At 37.9% G+C, this 23,939-nt stretch overlaps 1 protein-coding gene across 2 annotated transcripts in view; it reads left to right on the top strand.

The window, feature by feature from the left end:
* The first annotated feature begins 5,322 nt into the window (after positions 1-5,322).
* The window catches only part of FMO2 (flavin containing dimethylaniline monoxygenase 2), a 38,671-nt gene continuing 20,054 nt past the window's right edge, over positions 5,323-23,939 (top strand). Inside the window, exons 1-2 of one of the 2 annotated variants that reach the window (XM_081489516.1) lie at positions 5,323-5,373; positions 5,713-5,850. In XM_081489516.1, the coding sequence (XP_081345642.1) occupies positions 5,719-5,850 (132 nt within the window). In that variant the 5' untranslated portion in view covers positions 5,323-5,373; positions 5,713-5,718. Of the gene's footprint in view, positions 5,374-5,712; positions 5,851-23,799; positions 23,809-23,939 lie in introns of those variants that run through there. The other variant, XM_081489517.1, reaches the window with a different exon arrangement.

Below are 23,939 nucleotides of genomic sequence, written 5' to 3'. Positions count from 1 at the left end.
TAATGGTAGTGCTAGTAATTGAGATTGTAAGCAAAGATAAGTTATCCAGTTCAATATCAAGGCAAAAAGACAGCAATGGACAGGAAGATATTAGAAGTCCTACTAGATTCATCCAAGCAAGCAGATACCCAAGCAGAGACATATGATGACATATATATAGCTTTGGGGAGGTTAAGCAATCTAGGAACAGGTAAGTTAAGTAAGGATCCAGAAGTCATCAAGTCTAAGAAAGCCAGCCCAAAACAAGAATGTAAACTCCAGAATATATGTTTGTGTGTTAGCCACTCAGTCATGTCTGACTCTTTGCAACCCCATGAACTATAGCCTGCCAGGCTCCTCTGTCCATGGAATTCTCCAGGCAAGAATACTGGAGTGTGTAGCCATTCCCTTCTCCAGGGGATCTTCCCAACCGAGGGATTGAACCCAGGGCTCTGCATTGCAGGCAGATGCTTTACCATCTGAGCCACCAAGGAAGCCCATGTGTGTGTGTGGGGGGGTGTATTTTAAAAGATTTTTTAAAAATGTAAATTCCATGAGATCATTTGTCCAGGCATGGTGATATGTCAAAAATAGAAATCAGTATTTGTTAGATGGAAAACTAATCCATCAACAAAACAGAATTCATGCAGCCATTTTAAAAATGCTGATATAACAGGGATGACCCTGAAGGATGGGATAGGGAGGGAGGTGGGAAGGGAGTTCAGGATGGGGGACACATGTACACGCATGGATGATTCATATCAGTCTATGGCAAAAACCACTACAATATTGTAAAGTAATTCAGTTCAGTCGCTCAGTCGTGTCCGACTATTTGCGACCCCATGAATTGCAGCACGCCAGGCCTTTCTGTCCATCACCAACTCCCGGAGTCCACCCAAACCCATGTCCATCGAGTCGGTGATGCCATCCAACCATCTCATCCTCTGTTGTCCCCTTCTCCTCCTGCCCCCAATCCTACCCAGCATTAGGGTCTTTTCCAATGAGTCAACTCTTCGCATGAGGTGGCCAAAGTATTGGAGCTTCAGCTTCAATAACAGTCCTTCCAATGAACACCCAGGACAGATCTCCTTTAGGATGGATTAATTGGATCTCCTTGCAGTCCAAGGGACTCTCAAGAGTCTTCTCCAACACCACAGTTCAAAAGCATCAATTCTTCGGCGCTCAGCTTTCTTCACGTTCCAACTCTCACATTCATACATGACCACTGGAAAAACCATAGCCTTGACTAGATGGACTTTTGTTGGCAAAGTAATGTCTCTGCTTTTAAATATGCTATCTAGGTTGGCCATAACCTTCCTTCCAAGGAGTAAGCGTCTTTTAATTTCATGGCTGCAATCATCATCAGCAGTGATTCTGGAGCCCCAAAAAATAAAGTCTGACACTGTTTCCACAGCTTCCCCGTCTATTTCCCATGAAGTGATGGGACCAGATGCCACAATTTTAGTTTTCTGAACGTTGAGCTTTAAGCCAACTTTTTCACTCTCTTCTTTCACTTTCGTCAAGAGGCTCTTTAGTTCTTCTTCACTTTCTGCCATAAAGGTGGTGTCATCTGCATATCTGAGGTTATTGATATTTCTCCCAGCAATCTTGATTCCAGCTTGTGTTTCTTCCAGCCCAGCATTTCTCATGATGTACTCTGCATATAAGTTAAATAAGCAGGGTGACAATATACAGCCTTGACGGACTCCTTTTCCTATTCGGAACCAGTCTGTTGTTCCATGTCCAGTTCTAACTGTTGCTTCCTGACCTGCATAAGAGGTTTCTCAAGAGACAGGTCAGATGGTCTGGTATTCCCATCTCTTTCAGAATTTTCCACAGTTTATTGTGATCCACACAGTCAAAGGCTTTGGCATAGTCAATAAAGCAGAAAGAGATGTTTTTCAGGAACTCTCTTGCTTTTTCCATGATCCAGCAGATATTGGCAATTTGATCTCTGGTTCCTCTGCCTTTTCTAAAACCAGCTTGAACATCTGGAAGTTCAAGGTTCACGTATTGCTGAAGCCTGGCTTGGGAATTTTCAGCATTACTTGACTAGCATGTGAGATGAGTGCAACTGTGCGATAGTTTGAGCATTCTTTGCCATTGCCTTTCTTTGGGATTGGAACGAAAACTGACCTTTTCCAGTCCTGTGGCCACTGCTGAGCTTTCCAAATTTTCTGGCATATCGAGTGCAGCACTTTCGCAGCATCACCTTTGAGGATTTGAAATAGCTCAACTGGAATTCCATCACCTCCACTAGCTTTGTTTGTAGTGATGCTTTCTAAGGCCCACTTGACTTCACATTCCAGGATGTCTGGCTCTAGGTGAGTGATCACACCATCATGATTATCTGGGTCGTGAAGATCTTTTTTGAACAGTTTCTCTGTGTATTCTTGCCAGCTCTTCTTAATATCTTCTGCTTCTGTTAGGTCCATACCATTTCTGTCCTTTATCGAGCCTATCTTTGCATGAAATGTTCCTTTGGTATCTCTAATTTTCTTGAAGAGATCTCTAGTCTTTCCCAATCTGTTGTTTTCCTCTATTTCTTTGCATTGATTGCTGAGGAAAGCTTTCTTATCTCTCCTTGCTATTCCTTGGAACTCTGCATTCTTATGCGAATATCTTTCTTTTTCTCCTTTGCTTTTCACTTCTCTTCTCTTCCCAGCTATCTGTAAGGCCTTCTCAGACAGCCATTTTGTTTTTTGCATTTCTTTTCCATGGGGATTGTCTTGATCCCTGTCTCCTGTACAATGTCACGAACCTCTGTCCATAGTTCATCAGGCACTCTATCAGATCTAGTCCCTTAAATCTATTTGTCAATTCCACTGTAACTCATAAGGGATTTGATCTAGTTCATACCTGAATGGACTAGTGGTTTTCCCTACTTTCTTCAATTTAAGTCTGAATTTGGCAATAAGCAGTTCATGATCTGAGCCACAGTCTGCTCCTGGTCTTGTTTTTGCTGACTGTATAGAGCTTCTCCATCTTTGGCTGCAAAGAATATAATCAATCTGATTTCGGTGTTAACCATCTGGTGATGTCCACGTGTAGAGTCTTCCCTTGTGTTGTTGGAAGACGGTGTTTGCTATTACCAGTGCGTTCTCGTGGCAAAACTCTATTAGCCTTTGCCCTGTTTCATTCTGTACTCCAAGGCCAAATTTGCCTGTTACGCCAGGTGTTTCTTGACTTCCTACATTTGCATTCCAGTCCCTTATAATGAAAAGGACATCTTTTTTGGGTATTAGTTCTAGAAGGTCTTGTAGTTTTCATAGAACCGTTCAAATTCAGCGTCTTTGGTGTTACTGGTCGGGGCATAGACTTGGATTACTGTGATATTGAATGGTTTGCCTTGGAAACGAACAGAGATCATTCTATCGTTTTTGAGATTGCATCCAAGTACTGCATTTCGGACTCTTTTGTTGACCATGATGGCTACTCAATTTCTTCTAAGGGATTCTTGCCCACAGTAGTAGATATAATGGTCATCTGAGTTAAATCCACCCATTCCAGTCCATCTTAGTTAGCGGATTCCTAGAATGTCAACGTTCACTCTTGCCATCTCCTGTTTGACCACTTCCAATTTGCCTTGATTCATGGACCTAACATTCCAGGTTCCTATGCAATATTGCTCTTACAGCATTGGACTTTGCTTCTATCACCAGTCACATCCACAGCTGGGTATCGTTTTTGCTTTGGCTCCATCCCATCATTCTGTCTGGAGTTATTTCTCCACTGATCCCCAGTAGCATATTGGGCACTTACTGACTTGGGGAGTTCATCTTTCAGTGTCCTATCTTTTTGCCTTTTCATACTGTTCATGGGGTTCTCAAGGCAAGAATACTGAAGTGGTTTGCCATGCCCTTCTCCAGTGGACCACATTCTGTCAGACCTCTCCACCATGACCCATCCGTCTTGGGTGGCCCCCCACAGCATGGCTTAGTTTCATTGAGATAGACAAGGCTGTGGTCCATGTGATCAGATTAGCTAGTTTTCTGTAAATTTAGTTTCAGTGTGTCTGCCCTCTGATGCCCTCTCACAACACCTACCGTCTTACTTGGCTTTGTCTTACCTTGGACGTGGGGTATTTCTTCACGGCTGCTCCAGCAAAGTGCAGCCGTTGCTCCTTACCTTGGACAAGGGGTATCTACTCATGACGGCCCCTCCTGACCTTGAATGTGGAGTAACTCCTCTCAGCCCTCCTGTGCCCACACAGCTGCTGCTCCTTGGGCCTGGGGTAACTCCTCTCACCGCCACCCCCGGCCCCTGGTCCAGCCTAGCTCCTCTCGCCGCTGCCCCCGGACCCCGGACCCCGGCCCGGCCTAGCTCCTCTTGCCGCCGACCCCTGGACCCTAGCCTCCAATTAAAATAAATTAATTAATTTAAAAAATAGATAAAAAATAAAAATTCTGCTCTAAGTTTTATTTGAGACTGTGTGAAATTTGTAGGTTAATTTTGACATAAAGTTGACCTCCTTATACTGCCTTCTCATTCATAAGTGTGAATTCTCTCTGCCTTTGCTTAAATCATAAAAAAAATAATTAAAATTTAGTTCTTTTGCAGTGTTCTCATTATGACTAATAGTATTTTGGAATGTTCTGAATAAATATGATTTTTTTGCATTATGTCTTCTAATGCATATGGATGACCTATGGAAATCTATTGAATTTTTTTTAGTATTGTTATATTGGGTTTTGGTATTTCCTTTTCTATTCATCCTCCTCCTCCTCCTCCTCCTCCTCCTCCTCCTCCTGTGCCATTTTTAAACATGTTATGTGTTTCTGTATTACATTAACCAATTAATAGTTGTTGTTAAAGTGTATTTTGGAGTTATTATTTTAAAAAAATAAATACACATGTTCAGTGTTTTATTAAAAAAATGCTGCTATAGATATAAAAGTATTGCTATATTGTAGAGTGAAAAATCAAGTTGGAAATTATATGTAGAGTGTGATTCCATTTTTGTTTGTGTGCATGTATTATCTACATATATAGATATGAAAGATAAACGAAAATGTTATGGTGGGTAAAGGAATAATTTGGACTTCTTTTTATTGGTCCATATGTGCTAACTTGTTAATGAGCATTGGCCATATCCATTACGTCAATAAAGAGGATTTTTAAACTCTCTGTATGATACATGGGTACCTGTACAATGTTACTGTAACCTTTACACTGGACCTCAGGATATAAGACTCTTGCTTCATTTCAGGACTCCTGACAAAGACTTTGGAGTTTCAGCTGGCACAATGCCAGAGGAGGAGAAGGAGGAGGCGTGCGAGCTCCTCCCATTTCCCACAGGCTCCTCTGACTCTTAAAACGCTTCTGATTACCTCCCAGCACACAATCTACACAGAAAACTACTGTCAGAGAGCGCACTCAAAGGCAAAAACAGAGGTAAGGATGATAGCTGGGGAAAGAGACTCAAGAACAAAAGCTCAGCACTCTGAAGAACTTAACTGAAGACTGGCTCATATCCCTGGTACTATGCTATTGAATTGGTTGGCTTTGTTAAATAGGTTGCTTTTACACATTAAACCATGATGTGATACAACTTGACTTCTTTCAAGGGGGAAGAGGAGACTGGGATTTGACTGGTGGGGCATTTTATTCAAACAGTGCTGCTTATTAAATGACCACTGATACAGCATTTAAAGCCAGTTACTGTCCACACCATAAGGACTGTCTTACCTGTTGCCTCAGTGAAGCAGCATTAATTGGTCAACTCCTTGACAGGATACCATGGCAAAGAAGGTGGCAGTGATTGGAGCTGGGGTCAGTGGCCTGATCTCTCTCAAGTGCTGTGTGGATGAGGGACTCGAACCCACTTGCTTTGAGAAGACTGAAGATATTGGAGGACTGTGGAGGTTCAAGGTAAGTGAGATCTTGTTTCTTGAACAGGTTGGGCTGCTATTGTAGGGTGATTCATACTACTGATCCATCTTGGCTTTTCCTTAGCAGTTTTGATCAGATTTACTTCAAGCAGGAACTAAAGAAACAGGCTGATGCCCAGATGGCCAATCTAGCCTGTAAAAGAATCTTTTCCTCTGGAAGCAACAGTTGTCTTGCAGCCCACATTTTTGTTATTCTCAAAGCAATATAATGATATTAGAGAACATTTTACAAAATAGAAGTGACAGGCATTCTGTTCAAGACACGACTTATATTCTAACCATTGAGCACTTGCTTTTTCAGAGAGGGAGCTCTTATTACTGCCGACTTTTTTCTGACAATAAAATAAACAATGTTTGCTTGGCTTTCTGATAACTCTAGTGTAACTATGGGCACTCTTTAAGTATCTATTGTTATTGTTCAGTCGCTCAGTCGTGTCCAAGTCTGCAACTCCATGGACTGCAGCACACCAGGCTTTCCTATCCTTTAAGTATACTATACTTTTTATATGTATAAAAGTATATATTTTTATACTTTTATATGTATAAAAGCATATACGTATAAAAGTATGCTTATAAAAGTATACACTTTTTTATACTATACTATACTTTTTAACTATGTCTTACTCATTAAATTTATTCCATTATCCAAACTCAAATACTGGTAATACTAGCTGTCCCTCAGAGTTTGTATAAAAATTAAAGAAAGATACAAAGATAGATAGCTATAAAGATTTATAATTATTTCTTCCTATAATCTTCTAAGTAAATAATTAGCTGGCCATCTCCTAGGTACGAGACCTTGGGCGAGTTATTTACATTCCAGTATCTTAGTTTTCTCAGCTATATAATGAGCTATATAATGAGGAACAACAGAAAAGTATGATTATCTCATAGTGCTGTTTTAAAGATAAAGGGAGATAATTTATGCAAAGAACTTCAAATATGGCAAACATTAGCTACAATACCTATATTCATATTTTATAGACAAGCAAACAGAAGCTGAGGGAGGTTAAATGACTGGTCACTCAGCTGTTGGAACCAACATTCAAACCTTAGTCTCTATGACACCTAAGCAGGAGCCCCTACTTATAACCATAATTTGCATTCCTGCTCAGAAAGGTTAAACAAACTTTTATCTCAGAACTCAAGAGCAGTGACTTTCGGATTAGGTATCAAGTACATTCAAATGAGATATTAAAACTGGTGGGAACATTCCAGACACAAGTGAAAGATTTTGAGTGCATGAAAGCAGACTCTCACACCAGCAGAGACCATCCAAAGAGCTCTCACTACAAGCTGACTCATCAAGGAGATGGCAAGAACATCTAACATGTGTGCTTTCCCAGTTCAAAATGAGTCTCATGCCAAGAGGAATTTTTTAACACTGGGTTTCTCAACTCTATATAATTATATGCCTAGAAGGTTTCTTAAAGATATAGATTCTTGAACACCAGCCCAGACTTACTGAATCAAAATCTTTTGAGGCAGGGAAATCTATTTTTAACATGAGTCCCAAATGAATCCTATGATGAGACAAGTTCGGCAAACATTGCTCAAATACCAAACAAAAAAACCTGTGTTTTCAACCATTCAAGCACACTCAGAGTTAATGATGAAGATGTTGATCCTTATATGAAACAGGTAACTTTGCTGAGAAGAAACTGGAAAACGGCTTGAATCACATTCATTTCTTACTAACAACTAATGATTAGAATCATTATAGCTTTACCTGAGGGTGATATGATTAAATGGAAATTTCTGTCTTACTCAAGGATGAGTTATTTTGCCTACTCTGGGTTCACATATAGATTCCATTTCAGATTATTTTCCCCAGGTATATATTTTTTCACCTAAGAAAGAAACATGAAATTTCAGTAAGTCCACGTTTAATGATAAATTTGTCATTGCTTTGTTTTATTACCCAATTTGGGATTTACTATCAAAGAGCCAAATGTCTCTTATTTAATTATCATTAACTTGGACACAGAAGAGTAAGAGTTATTTTGAGAGGTCTATCAAAAGTATGACTTGATGGATTCAAGGGGTACAAGAAGGCAGTGTAGGAAGATCCTGAACTCACTTCCTCCCATGTACACAACAAATCCACAGCTACATATGGAGCAACTCTCTTTGGGAAGGACCTGAAAATGAGCTGAAAAGCCTGCCACAACAAAGAATAAAGGGGCTGCATTGAGACAGGTAGGAGAAGCAAAGGCATCATCTTTCCCAAAACCCCATCCTTGGCAGAGCAACCCACATGCGGGAGGGATCTCATGAACAGAGCACTTCTCCCTGAAAAGCGAAGGATTTGAGCCCCACATCAGGCTCCCCAACCCTTGGGACCTGCACTGGAGAGATCAGCCTCCAAAATGTCTGACTGAAAAGCAACAGGGCTTTCATCTAAGAGAATATTAGGCTTGTAGGGAATGGGGATTCTGCTCTTAAAGAGCTCATGCACAGACTCGTTTGCCCTGGAATCCACCACAAAGGCAGCAGTGTGGGAAGTGCCTAGACCATATGTGAAGGAGTTTAATTTACTAGTCTTAGAGCATCTGCCAGAGGTGCAGGAACGTGTTGGGACTGTCGCTGGAGATGGAGGCACTAGCCAGAACCATTTTTGCATTCTCCCCTCCATTACTAGCACCGCTTGATGCTCACTGCACCCTGCCCATGCACTGCTCCTTTGGTCCGACTAAAGCCTGCTAAACAAGTACTCTGACCCCAAGCCACTCCCAGGGCTCCACCGAAGCTGGTGGGCAGGTGCAGACCACACAGTGGATGCCCCTGGCATGCTTGGCTCTGAAGACCAGCACAGGGTGGATTGTGTTCTGGGTTCCACATTCTGACACACACAAAAAAAATCAGAGAGAGAGTTCTTGGCAACTCAACAACTGGGACCTATTAAAAACTTTGACTGCTTAGACACTCAGAAGGCTTGAGAGACAGCCAAGGGTTAGGGCAAGATAAAATGATAAGTTTCTTCTCTTACACAAGGCCACTCCCTCAATACTGGGTGAGATAGCTGTTTCTCCTGGTACACAGAAACAAACACAGAGACAGAGAAATGTTCCAAATGAAAGAACGATAAAACCCCAGAAAAATAAAAAAAAAACCCATAATGAGGCCTATATGGGAAAAGAATCTAAAAAAAACTAAAAGTAGATATATGTATAACTGAATCACTTTGCTGTACACCTGAAACTAACACAACATTGTAAATCAACTATATGCCGATAAAAATTTTTTAAACTTAATGAAACAAGATATATAATTTATCTGTAAAGCGCTAAAAGTCATGGTCATAAAAACACTGAACAGAATGAATGAACACAGCAAGAAGTTCAGCAAAAAGATAGAAAGTGTATCAAACATTTCAGTACAGCAAAAGATAGAAAAGTACCAAAGAGAAGTATTAGCGGTGAAGAATGTAATAGCTAAACTGAAGAATATACTGAAGAGGTTCAACAGCAGACTAGATGAAGCAAAGAAAGAATCGATGATCTGGAAAACAGGGTAGTGGAATTCACCAAAACAGAGCAGCAAAAAGAATTTAAAAAGTGAAGACAGCTTAAGGGACCTACGGGACAACATCAAATGGAGTAACATTTGGATTGTAGGTGTCTCAGGAGAAGAGAGAGAGAATGGCACAGAAAACTTATTTGAAGAAATCATGGCTGAAAACAACTCTAACCTAGGGAAGGAAACAGATGTCTGTCAGAATGGCTATCATTTAAACACACACACAAATAACAAATGTTGGCAAAGATGTGGAGAAAAGGGAACTTCCATACACTGTCAGTGGAAATGTAAATTGGTGCATGCGGCCATGGTGGAAAACAGTACAGAGCTTTCTCAAAAAACTAAACTAGAACTACCATATGACCCAGCAATACCATTTCTGATTATTTATCTGAAAAAAATGAACACATTAATTCAAAAAGATACATGCACCCCAGTGTTCACAGCAGCATTATATACAATTGGCAGGATATGGAAACAACCTAAGTATGCACCAACAGATGAATGGATAAAGAAGATGCGATGTGTGTGTGTGTGTATGTGTGTGTATATATATACACACATATATATAATGAAATACAATTTAGCAATAAAAATAATAAAATTTTGCCATTTGCAACAATATGAATGGACTTGGAGAGTATTGTGCTAAGTGAAATGTCAGATAGAGAAAAACAAATACTATATGATTTCACTTATATGTGCAATCTAAAAAATAAAGCAAACTGTTGAATATAACAAAACAGAAACAGACTCACTGATACAGAGAACAAACCAGTGGTTACCAGATGGGAGAGGGACGATGGGAAGGGAAAAAGGAGTAGATTAGGAGGTACAAACTGTTAGGTATAAAATAAACTATTGTTGTTTAGTTGCTAAGTCGTGTCCAGCTCTTCTGTGACCCCATGGACCGTAACCCATGAGACTCCTCTATCCACGGGATTTTCCAGGCAAGAATACTGGACTGGGTTGCCATTTCCTTCTCCACAAAAAAGCTGTAGTGAATATTTTATAACTATAAATGGAGTATAATCTTTAAAAATTCTGAACCACTATGTTATATACCTGAAACTTACATAATATTTTACATCAGATATACCTCAATTTCAAAAATATTTTAAACAAAAGTGGTTAAAAAACTATAACTACAATGATTATCTAAAGGATACACAGAAAAGATATAAAATGTGATATTAAAACATAAAATGTGGGGGGGTAATATGGACATGGCTGAGTATGACTGAGTCCCTTTGCTGTCCACCTGAAACTATCACAACATTATTGACTGGCTGTACTCCAATACAAAATAAAAAGCTTAATAAAAAATAAAAGAGACTGAAAAAGCAATAGAAAATATCAATAGAAGAGTTGATTCTTTGAAAAATAAACAAAATTGATAAAACTAAGTAAAAATGGGGATTGAAATTAGTAAAATTAGAAAAAAAAGAAGAGTTAAAACTAATACCAAAGAAATACAAATGATCATAAAATACTACTATGAATAATTATATGTCAACAAATTGGACAACCTAGAAAATATGGACAAATTCCTAGAAACATACAATCTTCTAAGACTAAATTATGAAGAAACAGAAAACCTAAACAGGCTATTACTAGTACGGAGATTGAATCAGTGATTAAAACAAACAAACAAAAAACTCAACAAAAGTCCAGGACCAGATGGTTTCATTGGTGAAATCTACCAAGCATTCAAAAAATATTTAGTACATATACTTGTCTATACTAACTTCTCCAAAAATCTGAAGAGGAGGGAACACTTCCAAACTTATTTTATGAGACCAGAATTACTATGCCACCAAAACCAGACAAGAATATCACAAAAAATAACTTATAGATCTATATTCCTAATGAACATGGATGCAAAAATCCTCAGCAAAATCTTAGCAACCTGAATTCAATAATATATTTAAAATATTATATACCATGGTTAAGCATGATTTATTCTAGAAATACAAAGATGGTTCAACATACTCAAATTGATCAGTATGATACACCACCTTAACAAAATGAAGGATAGAAATCATATGATCATTTCAATAGATACAGAAAAACTTTTGACAAAATTGAACATCCATTTACAGAAAAAAAAAAATTCTCAACAAAGTGAGTATAGATGGAATATACCCCAACATAATAAAGGTGGTATGACTAGCCCATAGCTCATGTCATATTCAATGATGAAAAACTGAAATCTTTTAAGATCAAAACAAAGATGCCCACTCTTCCTACTTTTATTCAACATAATATTGATTGGAAGTCCTAGCCAGAGTAGCTAGTTAGAAAAAAGAAATAAAAGGCATCCAAACTGGAAAAGAAGAAGTAAATTGTAACTGTTATGGATGACATGATTTTATATATAGAATATATACTATATATATATACACATATATATATAAATAGATGTATGTGAATGTATGTATGTATGTATATATATACACACACACATATATACATATATGTGTATATATGTGTGTGTGTACATACATGTGTATGTATATATATATATACACATCCCCTAAATACGTCACCAAAAAAAGAATTACAACAAATTCAATTGCAGGTATAAAATTAATGTACAGAAGTCTGTAGGTTTTTTATACACTAAGAATGAACTATCAGAAAAAGAAGTTATGAAAATAACCCTATTTGTAATTGTGTCAAAAAGAATAAAGTACACTTAACTATGAAAGCGAAATATCTGTGCATTGAAAATTATAAGACATTAATGAAAGAATTTGAGAAGACACAAATAAATGGAAAGATATTCCATGCCCACTAATTGGAAGAATTAATATTGTGATAATGTCCATATTACCCAAAGCAATCTAAGGATTCAATGCAATCTCTATCAAAATTCCAATGGCATTTTCACAGAAATATAACAAGCAATCCTAAAATTTGTATAGAACCACAAAAGATCCTTTTATATAACAAAGATCCTAAAATGTGTATAGAATCCAGAAAAGATCAGCCAAAGATGGAGAAGCTCTATACAATCAGCAAAAATAAGACTGGGAGCTGACTGTGGCTTAAGTCATGAACTCTTTATTACCAAATTCAGAGTTAAATTGCAAAAAGTAGGGAAAACCACTAGACCATTCAAGTATGACCTAAATCAAATCCCTTATGATTATACAGTGGAAGTGACAAATAGATTCAAGGGACTACATCTGATAGAGAGAATGCCTGAAGAATCATGGACGGAGGTTCATCACATTGTACAAGAGGCAGTAATCAAGACCATCCCCAAGAAAAAGAAATGCAAAAGGGCAAAATGGTTGCCGAGGAGGCCTTACAAATAGCTGTGAAAAGAAGAGAAGCAAAAGGCAAAGGAGAAAAGGAAAAATATGCCCAATTCAAATGCAGAGTTCCAAGGAAAAGCAAGGAGAGATAAGAAAGCCTTCCTCAGTGATCAATGCAAAGAAATGGAGGAAAACAACAAAACGGGAAAGACTAGCGATCTCTTCAAGAAAATCAGATATCCCAGGGAACATTTCATGCAGAAATGGGCACAATAAAGGACAGAAATGGTATGGACCTAACAAAAGCAGAAGGTATTAAGAAGAGGTGGCAAGAATACACAAAAGAACTATACAAAAAATCTCCACGACCCAGATAATCATGATGGTGTGATCACTCACCTAGAGCCAGACATCCTGGAACGCCTTAGGAAGCATCACTACGAACAAAGCCAGTGGAGGTGGTGGAATTCCAGTTGAGCTATTTCAAATCCTAAAAGATGATGCTGTGAAAGTGCTGTACTCAATATGCCAGCAAATTTGGAAAACTCAGCAGTGGCCATAGGACTGGAAAATGTCAGTTTTCATTCCAATCCCAAAGAAAGGCAATGCCAAAGAATGCTCAAACTACTACACAATGGCACTCATCTCACACGCTAGTAAAGTAATGCTCAAAATTCTCCAAGCTAGGCTTCAACACTACATGAACCATGAACTTCCAGATGTTCAAGCTGGTTTTAGAAAAGGCAGAGGAACCAGAGATCAAATTGCCAATATCCACTGGATCATGGAAAAAGCAAGAGAGTTCCAGAAAAACATCTATTTCTGCTTTATTGACTATGCCAAAGCCTTTGACTGTGTGGATCACAATAAACTGTGGAAAATTCTTAAAGAGATGAGAATACCAGGCCACCTGACTTGCCTCCTGAGAAATCTGTATGCAGGTCAGGAAGCAACAGTTAGAACCAGACATGGAAGAACAGACTGGTTCCAAATAGGGAAAGGAGTACATCAAGGCTGTATATTGTCACCCTGCTTATTTAACTTATATGCAGAGTACAGCATGAGAAACCCTGTGCTGGATGAAGCACAAGCTGGAATCAAGATTGCCAGGAGAAATATCAATAACCTCAGATATGCAGATGACACAACCCTTACAGCAGAAAATCAAGAAGAAGAGCCTCTTGATGAAAGTGAAAGAGGAGAGTGAAAAGGGAGGTGGAAGGGGATTTCTGGAAGGGGAAAACATGTACACCATGGTGGATTCATGTCAATGTATGGCAAAAAAAATACAATATTGAAAAGTTAAAAAATAGAAAATAAACTAAAAAAAAAAAATCCAAAAAAAAAAAATACTCAACATACAGAAAACTAAGATTATGGCATCTGGTCCCATCACTTCATGGCAAATAGATAGAGAAACAATGGAAACAGTGACAGACTTTACTTTTTGGGACTCCAAAATCACTGCAGATGGTGACCGCAGCCATCAAATTAAAAGACGTTTTCTCCTTGGAAGGAAAGTTATGATCATCCTAGAAAGCTCATTAGAAAGCAGAGAGACATTACTTTGCCAACAAAGATCTGTCTAGTCACAGCTTTGATTTTTCTAGTAATCATGTATGGATGTGAGAGCTGGACTCTAAAGAAAGCTGAGCACCGAAGAATTGATGCTTTTGAACTGTGGGGCTGGAGAAGACTCTTGTCTCTTGGACTGCAAGGAGATCCAACCAGTCCATCCTAAAGGAAATCAGTCCTGAATATTCACTGGAAGGACTGATGCTGAAGCTGAAACTCCAATACTTTGGCCACCTGATGTGAAGAACTGACTCACTGGAAAAGACCCTGATGCTGGGATAGATTGAAGGCGGGAGGAGAAGGAGACAACAGAAGATGAGCTGGTTGCATGGCATCCCTGACTCGATGGACATGAGTTTGTATAAGCTCCGGGAGTTGGTGATGGACAAGGAAGCCTGGCTTACTGTAATCCATGAGGTTGCAAATATTCAGACACGACTAAGCAACTGAACTGATAAAAAGATCCTGAATAGTGAAAGCAATCTTGAGAAAGAATAGCAAAGCTGGAGGCATCACACTCTCTGATTTCAAACTATTACAAAGCTTTAGTAGTCAAGAAACAGTATTGTACTGTCATAAAAAAGTAACACGTTAAGTCAATGGAACAGAAAAGAGAGTCCAGAAATAAAGCCACATATATAGAGTCAATTAATTTACAACACAGGAGTCAAGAATACAAAATGGCAGAAGAATAGTCTTTCCAATAAATAGTGTGGGGAAAACTGAATAGCCACTGTGAAAGACTGAAACTGGATCACTATCTTACACAGCACACAAAATTGGCTCATAATGAATCAAAGACTTGAACATAAGATCAGAAACCATAAAACTCCTAGAAAATGGAAGCAGTAAGCTTCTTGACATTAGTCTGGGTAATGATTTTTTTGTATCTGACTTGAAAACAATTGCAACAAAAGCAAAAATGAACAAATGGGACTCCATCAAACTAAAAAGCTTCTGCACAATAAAGGAAACCGTTGGCAAAATAAAAGCGCAACCTACTGAATGAGATAAGATATTTGAAAATCATATATCTGATAAAGTGTTAATATTCAAAATATATAAACATTCATACAACTCAATAACAAAAACAAACAATCCAATTATAAAATGGGCAGAGACTCTGAAAAGACAATTTTCCAAAGAAGACATACAGATGGGCAACAGGTACATGAAAATATGCTCAACATCACTAATCATCAGGGAAATGCAAACTAAAAACACAAGATATCATTTCCCATGGGTCAGAATGGCTATTATCAAAAGGACAATAAATAACAACAAGCGTTGGTGAGGATGCTGAGAAAAGAAAATCCTTGTGCATTTCTGGTGGAAATGTAAAATGGTGCAGCCACTATGGAAAACAGTATGGAGATTCCTCAAAATATTAAAAATAGAACTACCAATAATAATCAAGGAATTCTAGTTCTGAGTATCTATCTGAAGAAAACAAAAACACTAATTGGAAAAGATATAATGCACCCCCATGTTCACTGCAGCATTATTTACAACAGCCAAGATAGGGGAGAAACCTGTGTCCATCAATAGATAAATGCATGTGGTATACATTGGAATATTATTCGGCCATAAAAAAGAATGAAGTCTTGCCATTTGCAACATTATGAATAGACCTTGAAGATTATGCTAAGTAAAAATAATTAAGACAGAGAAAGACAAATACCGTATCATTTCACTTATATGTGGAATCTAAAACATAAGCAAAATGAAACTCATAAATACAGAGAAGAGATTGGTTGCCAGAGGGTAGGGGATTGGGGAATGGGTGAACGAGATGAAGAGGTACAAAATTCCATTTATAAAGTAAATGTCATGCATATATAGCACAGGAACTATAGTTCAAAATATTGTATTACAAATTTAAAAGTTGCTAAGAGGACTTCCCTGGTAGTCTAGTGGCATGGGTTCAATTCCTGGTGGGAGAACTAAGATCTCATATGCCATGAGATGTGGCCAAAAATAAATAAATAAATAAAGACTGCTAAGAAAGTAAATCTTAAAAGTTCTCATCCCAAGAAAAAAAACTTCATAACTTTTTATCATGACAAATTAGAAATAAGACTTACTGTGGTGATCACTTCACAATGCATACAAATGTCAACCATTATGTCTTACATCTGAAACTAATACAATTTTGTATGCCAATTATGCTTCAATTAATATATATATATATATATATATATATATATATATATATGATTTGATTAATTCCTGGAAGATGCTTTCTGCCCCAAAATATTTCTCCTGCTATCACATTCCTTTTGTCTAAAATTTCAGAATTAGAGATATCATCCTGTGGGATAGAAGAGTTAGATTAAAATTTGAATTAATTCAGTTCAGTTCAGTCACTCAGTGGTATCCAACTCTTTGCAACCTCATGGACTGCAGTATGCCAAGCTTCCCTGTCCATCACCAACTCCCGGAGTTTACTCAAACTCATGTCCATCAAGTCGGTGATGCCATCCAACCATCTCATCCTCTGTCATCCCCTTCTCCTCCCACCTTCAATCTTTCCCAGCATCAGGGTCTTTTCAAATGAGTCAGTTCTTTGCATCAGGTGGCCAGAGTACTGGAGTATCAACTTCAGCATCAGTCCTTCCAATGAATATTCAGGACCGATTTCCTTTAGGATGGACTGGCTGGATATCCTTGCTGTCCAAGGGACTCTCGAGTCTTCTTCAACACCACAGTTCAAAAGCATCAATTCTTTGGTATTCAGCTTTATAGTCCAAGCCTTATTAGATATAAAATGGTTAGGGATATAGCTCCCTGGCACTTGCAACAATATCACATTTCAAACCTCCCTTAAAACTGTATACAAGAGATAAACAATTTCTCTACCCAAAGAAGACAAAGCCTTCACTGAAGAGTGAAACACACAATAAGTAAAATTTCACAGGCCTCCAATGGGACCACGTGAGGGTCTGGATTTCCAGGAGACAGTACTGACAAGAAAGGAGCTGCTGAAAAAGCTTCTGGGAGCCTCCACACCCACTTCCAGCAAAACTTGCCTCTTCACAACTCTACCAATCAGAATCAATGTTAAAATACGTTACTCTTCAACTTCTGTATTTACTCAAAATTCTTCTAAGATCACTTAATACATTTAGCGGTGACAAGTTAAAACAAAATTTTAAAATTCCTGCCCCATGCCCAACTCAGATGGTGCTGAATTCTTCCAAAAGATTCTCTAGTACTTCCTAGTGGCCATTTTGGACACGGGAAAGGTGGGTAATTAACATATCAGTTCAGTTCAGTCGCTCAGTCATGTCTGACTCTCCGCGACCCCATGAACTGCAGCACGCCAGGCCTTTCTGTCCATCACCAACTCCCGGAGTCCACCCAAACCCATGTCCATCGAGTCGGTGATGCCATCCAACCATCTCATCCTCTGTCGTCCCCTTCTCCTCCTGCCCCCAATCCTACCCAGCATTAGGGTCTTTTCCAATGAGTCAACCCTTCGCATGAGGTGGCCAAAGTATTGGAGTTTCAGCTTCAATAACAGTCCTTCCAATGAACACCCAGGACAGATCTCCTTTAGGATGGATTGATTGGATCTCCTTGCAGTCCAAGGGACTCTCAAGAGTCTTCTCCAACACCACAGTTCAAAAGCATCAATTCTGCGGCACTCAGCTTTCTTCACCGTCTAACTCTCCCATCCATACATGACCACTGGAAAAACCATAGCCTTGACTAGACGGACTTTTGTTGGCAAAGTAATGTCTCTCCTTTTAAATATGCTATCTAGGTTAGCCATAACCTTCCTTCCAAGGAGTAAGCGTCTTTTAATTTCATGGCTGCAATCACCATCAGCAGTGATTCTGGAGCCCCAAGAAATAAAGTCCGACACTGTTTCCACGGTTTCCCCATCTATTTCCCATGAAGTGATGGGACCAGATGCCATGATCTTAGTTTTCTGAATGTTGAACTTTAAGCCAACTTTTTCACTCTCCTCTTTCACTTTTGTCAAGAGGCTCTTTAGTTCTTCTTCACTTTCTGCCATAAGGGTGGTGTCATCTGCAAATCTGAGGTTATTGATATTTCTTCCAGCAATCTTGATTCCAGCTTGTGTTTCTTCCAGCCCAGCATTTCTCATGATGTACTCTGCATATAAGTTAAATAAGCAGGGTGACAATATACAGCCTTGACGGACTCCTTTTCCTATTTGGAACCAGTCTGTTGTTCCATGTCCAGTTCTAACTGTTGCTTCCTGACCTGCATACAGGTTTCTCAAGAGACAGGTCAGATGGTCTGGTATTCCCATCTCTTTCAGAATTTTCCACAGTTTATTGTGATCCACACAGTCAAAGGCTTTGGCATAGTCAATAAAGCAGAAATAGATGTTTTTCTGGAACTCTCTTGCTTTTTCCATGATCCAGAAGATATTGGCAATTTGATTTCTGGTTCCTCTGCCTTTTCTAAAACCAGCTTGAACATCTGGAAGTTCACAGTTCACGTATTGCCGAAGTCTGGCTTGGAGAATTTTGAGCATTACTTTACTAGCATGTGAGATGAGTGCAACTGTGTGGTAGTTTGAGCATTCTTTGGCATTGCCTTTCTTTGGGATTGGAACAAAAACTGACCTTTTCCAGTCCTGTGGCCATTGCTGAGTTTTCCAAACTTGCTGGCATATCGAGTGCAGCGCTTTCACAGCATCACCTTTGAGGATTTGAAACAGCTCAACTGGAATTCCATCACCTCCACTAGCTTTGTTCGTAGTGATGCTTTCTAAGGCCCACTTAACTTCACATTCCAGGATGTCTGGCTCTAGGTGAGTGATCACACCATCGTGATTATCTGGGTCGTGAAGATCTTTTTTGTACAGTTCTTCTGTGTATTCTTGCCACCTCTTCTTAATATCTTCTGCTTCTGTTAGGTCCATACCATTTCTGTCCTTTATCGAGCCTATCTTTGCATGAAATGTTCCTTTGGTATCTCTAATTTTCTTGAAGAGGTCTCTAGTCTTTCCCAATCTGTTGTTTTCCTCTATTTCTTTGCACTGATCACTGAGGAAGGCTTTCTTATCTCTCCTTGCTACTCTTTGGAACTCTGCATTCAGATGGGAATATCTTTCCTTTTCTCCTTTGCTTTTTGCTTTTCTCTTCCCAGCTATCTGTAAGGCCTCCTCAGACAGCCATTTTGCTTTTTTGCATTTCTTTTCCATGGGGATTGTCTTGATCCCTGTCTGATGTACAATGTCACGAACCTCTGTCCATAGTTTAGCACTTTTCTCCAGCAACAGGAAACATTTGCCGTGCATCATCTCATTTTTCTTCACAATACTCCTAGGCCATAGGTGCTATGATTATCCTCACTTTACATATGAAGAGTTTAAGATAAATAACTTGCACAAGGGAATATAGGTAGTGGGAAAATAATAAAAATGAAAGTCTGAATCAAATGAAAATCACTCCCCTCAAAAGATTTACAGTCAATTCATTTTACACTTTCCCACTATAGCTTGTGCTTCACTAGGTTTGAATGCTGCACCTCTACTAACGGTTTAATGTGCACTAGCTTTTTCAGTATTTGCAAAGCTAATGCTATCATTTATATAATTATTTGCATATCAATTATCTCATTCTATACTCACAATACTCCCCTACATTAGTTTTTATTAATTCCAACTTAGAAGTGAGAAAGCCAAAGTAAGTGATTTGCCTATAGTAACTAATAAGTGGTAGATGATAATAAGATGACATAATAAGATGTCTTAGAACAAGCCATGATATTGAGGTTAAACTTATATATGTTTACCCTCATGCTTCATCTCACATAATTCTAAAGAATATGTGAATATCTGAATACTAAACTTGGAATCAATTAAAACCCCTGTGTGTTTTTCATCTGAATTATTGATGACTTGGGTCACTATTATCCTATCTTTGTAAAAACTAATCTTTTAATCCTAATTACAGGATTTCACATTTGTGCATGTTAGACATTATTTAGTTAGTTTTATTCTTAGTCAAAGAGTGTTTATATGAAGTTTCAATCTTCTGTTAAGTTTTCTATGTTGAATAATATTAGAATATTTACTCACACCATATAAAAAATTAAACTCAAAATGGATTAAAGACCTAAATATAAGACCTGAAACCATAAAACTCCTAAAAAAGAACATAGGCAGAACACTCTTTGATATAAATTAGAGCATATATTTTTATTTGTCTAAGGCAAAGAAAACAAAAGCAAAACTAAACAAATGAGACCTAATAAAACCTAAAAGCTTTTGCACAGCAAAGGAAACCATCAACAAAATGAAAAGACGACCTACTGAATGGGAGAAAATACTTGCAAATGATACGGCTGATAAGGGGTTAATATTCAAAATATATAAACAGCTCATACAATTCAGTATCAAAAAAAGCAGCAATCCCATTTAAAAATGGGCATAAGACTTGAATAAATATTTCTCTAAAGAAGACACACAGATGGCCAACAGGGATGTGAAAAGATGTTTAACATTGCTAATCAGAGAAATGCAAATTAAAACCATAATGAGATATTACCTCACACCAGGGTGGCTATTATCAAAAAGGCCACAAATAAGAATGTTGGCAAGAATGTAGAGCAAAGCTAACCCTTGTATACTATTGGCGAGAATGTGTATTAGTACAGTCACTGTGGAAAACAGTATGGAATTTCCTCAAAAAATTAAAAATAGAATTACTGTGCAATGCAGCAATTTCACTGCTGGGCATATATCCAAAAACACAAATTCAAAAAGATACATGCACCCCAATGTTTATAACTGCCAAAATATGGAAGCAAACTAAATGTCCATCAACAGATGAATGGATAAAGATGTGGCAGTATACATAATGGAATACTACTCAGCCATAGAAAAGAATGAAATTCTGGCACTTGCAACAACGTGGATGGACCTAGATAGTTATGCTTCGTGAAACAAGTCAGAGAAGGACAAATACTCTGTTATTGGTTATGTGTGTAACCTGAAAAATAAGACAAATGAATGTATATAACAAAACAGAAACAGACTCACAGATACAGAGAACAAACTAAGGATTACCAGCGGGGAGAGGGAAGAGAGGAGGGGCAAGTTAGGAGTATGGGACTAAGAGATACAAGCTACTGTGTATAAAATAAATAAGCTAAGCAACAAGGATAAACTGTACAGCACAGGGAAGTATAGCCATTATTTTGTAATAAGTTCTAATGGAGTACAATCAATAAAAATATTGAATCACTATCTGTACACCTGAAAGTAATATAATATTGTAAATCACCTATACCTCACTTTCTTAAGTGTTTGTTTGAAGTTTCAATCCTCTGTCAAGTTTCTATGCCTCCATACTTTGCGTATGTATAAATTTGATCATCTGTATTTGTCTCCATCAAATTTACTAATTTAAATGTTGATAATAGATGAGACTGTGAAGTAGACACTTGAGATATCACCAAATGGAATTTCCCATATGGTGCCATTTTCTCACTGACCAAAACATGTACTTTCTTTATTCTGTGCCTCACAGTCTCTCTTCTGTTTCAATTGGCATGTTTTTTTTAACAGCACATTATGTTCAGTTTAACATTAGACAGAACTAGCTTAGCACAAAGAGCCATTTCCTTCCCTGAAAAGATAACCGCCTTACCCTTTCGGAAGTTCTCTGTGATAAATGTATCACAGCATTATTCAATATATGTTTTTGTATACTGTTGTCCATTTAATAGAACCAAATTTAACATGTTAGATATTTTAACTCTCCAGGAAAGCAAATATAAAATACTATGGTTCTTAAGCCTCTTTACCAGCTGTTTAAGATATATTTTCATTGGTGGTTTAGTCGCTAAGTCGTGTCCGACTCCTGCGACCTCATGGACTGTAGCCTGCCAGGCTCCTCTGTCTGTGGGATTCTCCAGGCAAGACTATTGGGGTGGATTGCCATTTCCTTCTCCAAGGGATCTTCCCGACCCAGGAATCGAACCTGTGTCTCCAGCACTGCAGGCAGATTCTTTACCAACCGAATTACAGAGGAAAGCCCTAATTTTGGATAGTTTTCCATAATTTTTTTTTAAAGAAGTAATGTTTTCATGTATAGAATAGAATAAAGTTTGTAACATAATATTAGAAAAATCATAACATTTGCATGCATAAAACATAACAAAATTTATAGCATACTATCAGCAAAACCGGTTACTTATTCCCATTATGCTACTATTTTAATGCATCATTTAGTAGTATCTTAGTATCATTAAGCCCTATTTACACTGAGGGAAAAATGCTTCCGGTTAACATTACTTCTTTCACTCATTCAACACATATATTACCTGGTTGCATAATATGCACCAGGCATATACTAGGTACCAAAAAGACACAATTGTACAGTCCCTGCCATCAAATGGCTCATTTTTCGGGAGGGGAGGGTGGCGGGAACTGAAGAAAATCCAGAGTGCAGATTTATGAGAGCTGAAATGCTGAGTGTTATGGAAAGCACAGAATCTCACTCAGCAGAAGGGTATGATACTTTTATTTGTCTTCACATTAAGCAGAGATCAGATATGTGAAAATCCATCTAGGCTGAGCAAATGGCATGTGCAAAGGTGTGGAGGTTTGTGAAACTTGGTACACTTAGAGAATAGAGTCATGTAATGTGGCTGGAAAGAAGAATGCAGGTGGCTGAGAGATAACTGATGAGGCTAGAGAGAAGAGCCAGGGTCTCACCATGAGGTCCTTTCCTTGTGTCCCATGCCAATGAGTGTACCATTTACCCTGAAATCAGTGAAGACAGTGGGCAATATCTGAGTCAATGAGTTTAATTAGGGGGCTCTTTCAGTGATCAAGGGCAGAAATTAGGGAAGTACCTGCCCAAAGGAGAAAGGGCAGAATGCAATGACACTCTAATAAAGGGTGTGTCTCCTAGTGTTCATTGTGCATAAGAGTCAGCTGGGGAACACTTCTAAAATACAGATGTCTGGGGCCAAACCAGACCTACTCACACTTTTTATACTTTTCCAAGCTCCCCTGAATTCTTCTACTGGAATTAGTCCATAGATTTGCATTTGAGAATGGCAGTTTTGCCTCTAACTGTAGGACAAGGACCCACATGAGAAAAGAATCTAAAAAAGAGTGGATGTAAGTATAACTGATTCACTTTGCTGTACAGCAGAAACTAACACAACATTGTAAATCAACTATATGCCAATAAAAAAATTAAAATTTTCAAAATAAAAATAAGATGCTAAAATAATTAAGATAAAATGCTAAAATAATTAAAAACATTCTTATTAGTAAGAATTTAAAGTTTCAATTATACTTATTACAAGTAACAGAGCAGATAAAATTCACCTGAAATAGTGAAAATATGGAATGTTAGGATATTTTCAAAGAAATGAATTTTATTTCCAAACTGCTTAGAATAACTAGCCGTGAGAATAAACTATGGATTGTTAGAAGTCAATATAATTACATTTCATAACAAAAAACAATTTATAAGATTTTGTATTTACATTTGTAATAAGTGAATCTATTTTTGCTTTGTAAGCTTGCTCCTTCTAGTAGATTAAATATTAGCTTTATAATCTTTCTTAAACTTAACTTAGTTTTTATATCCTTTTTATCTTTAAGGAGTCAACTTCAGTCCAGCCTATAATAAAAGATCATAAATTCTAAATTGGTATTGTCTGAACTAACTTGGTTTTGCTACATAATCTTCTGACTCGCAAAAAATGT

The sequence above is a fragment of the Giraffa tippelskirchi genome, chromosome 5 (assembly GCF_054371585.1).
Source record: "Giraffa tippelskirchi isolate mGirTip1 chromosome 5, T2T-mGirTip1v1.2.pri, whole genome shotgun sequence".
NCBI lineage: Eukaryota > Metazoa > Chordata > Mammalia > Artiodactyla > Giraffidae > Giraffa > Giraffa tippelskirchi.
The sequence above is the reverse complement of the archived record's forward strand: the minus strand, read 5'-3'. Positions and strand labels throughout refer to the sequence as shown.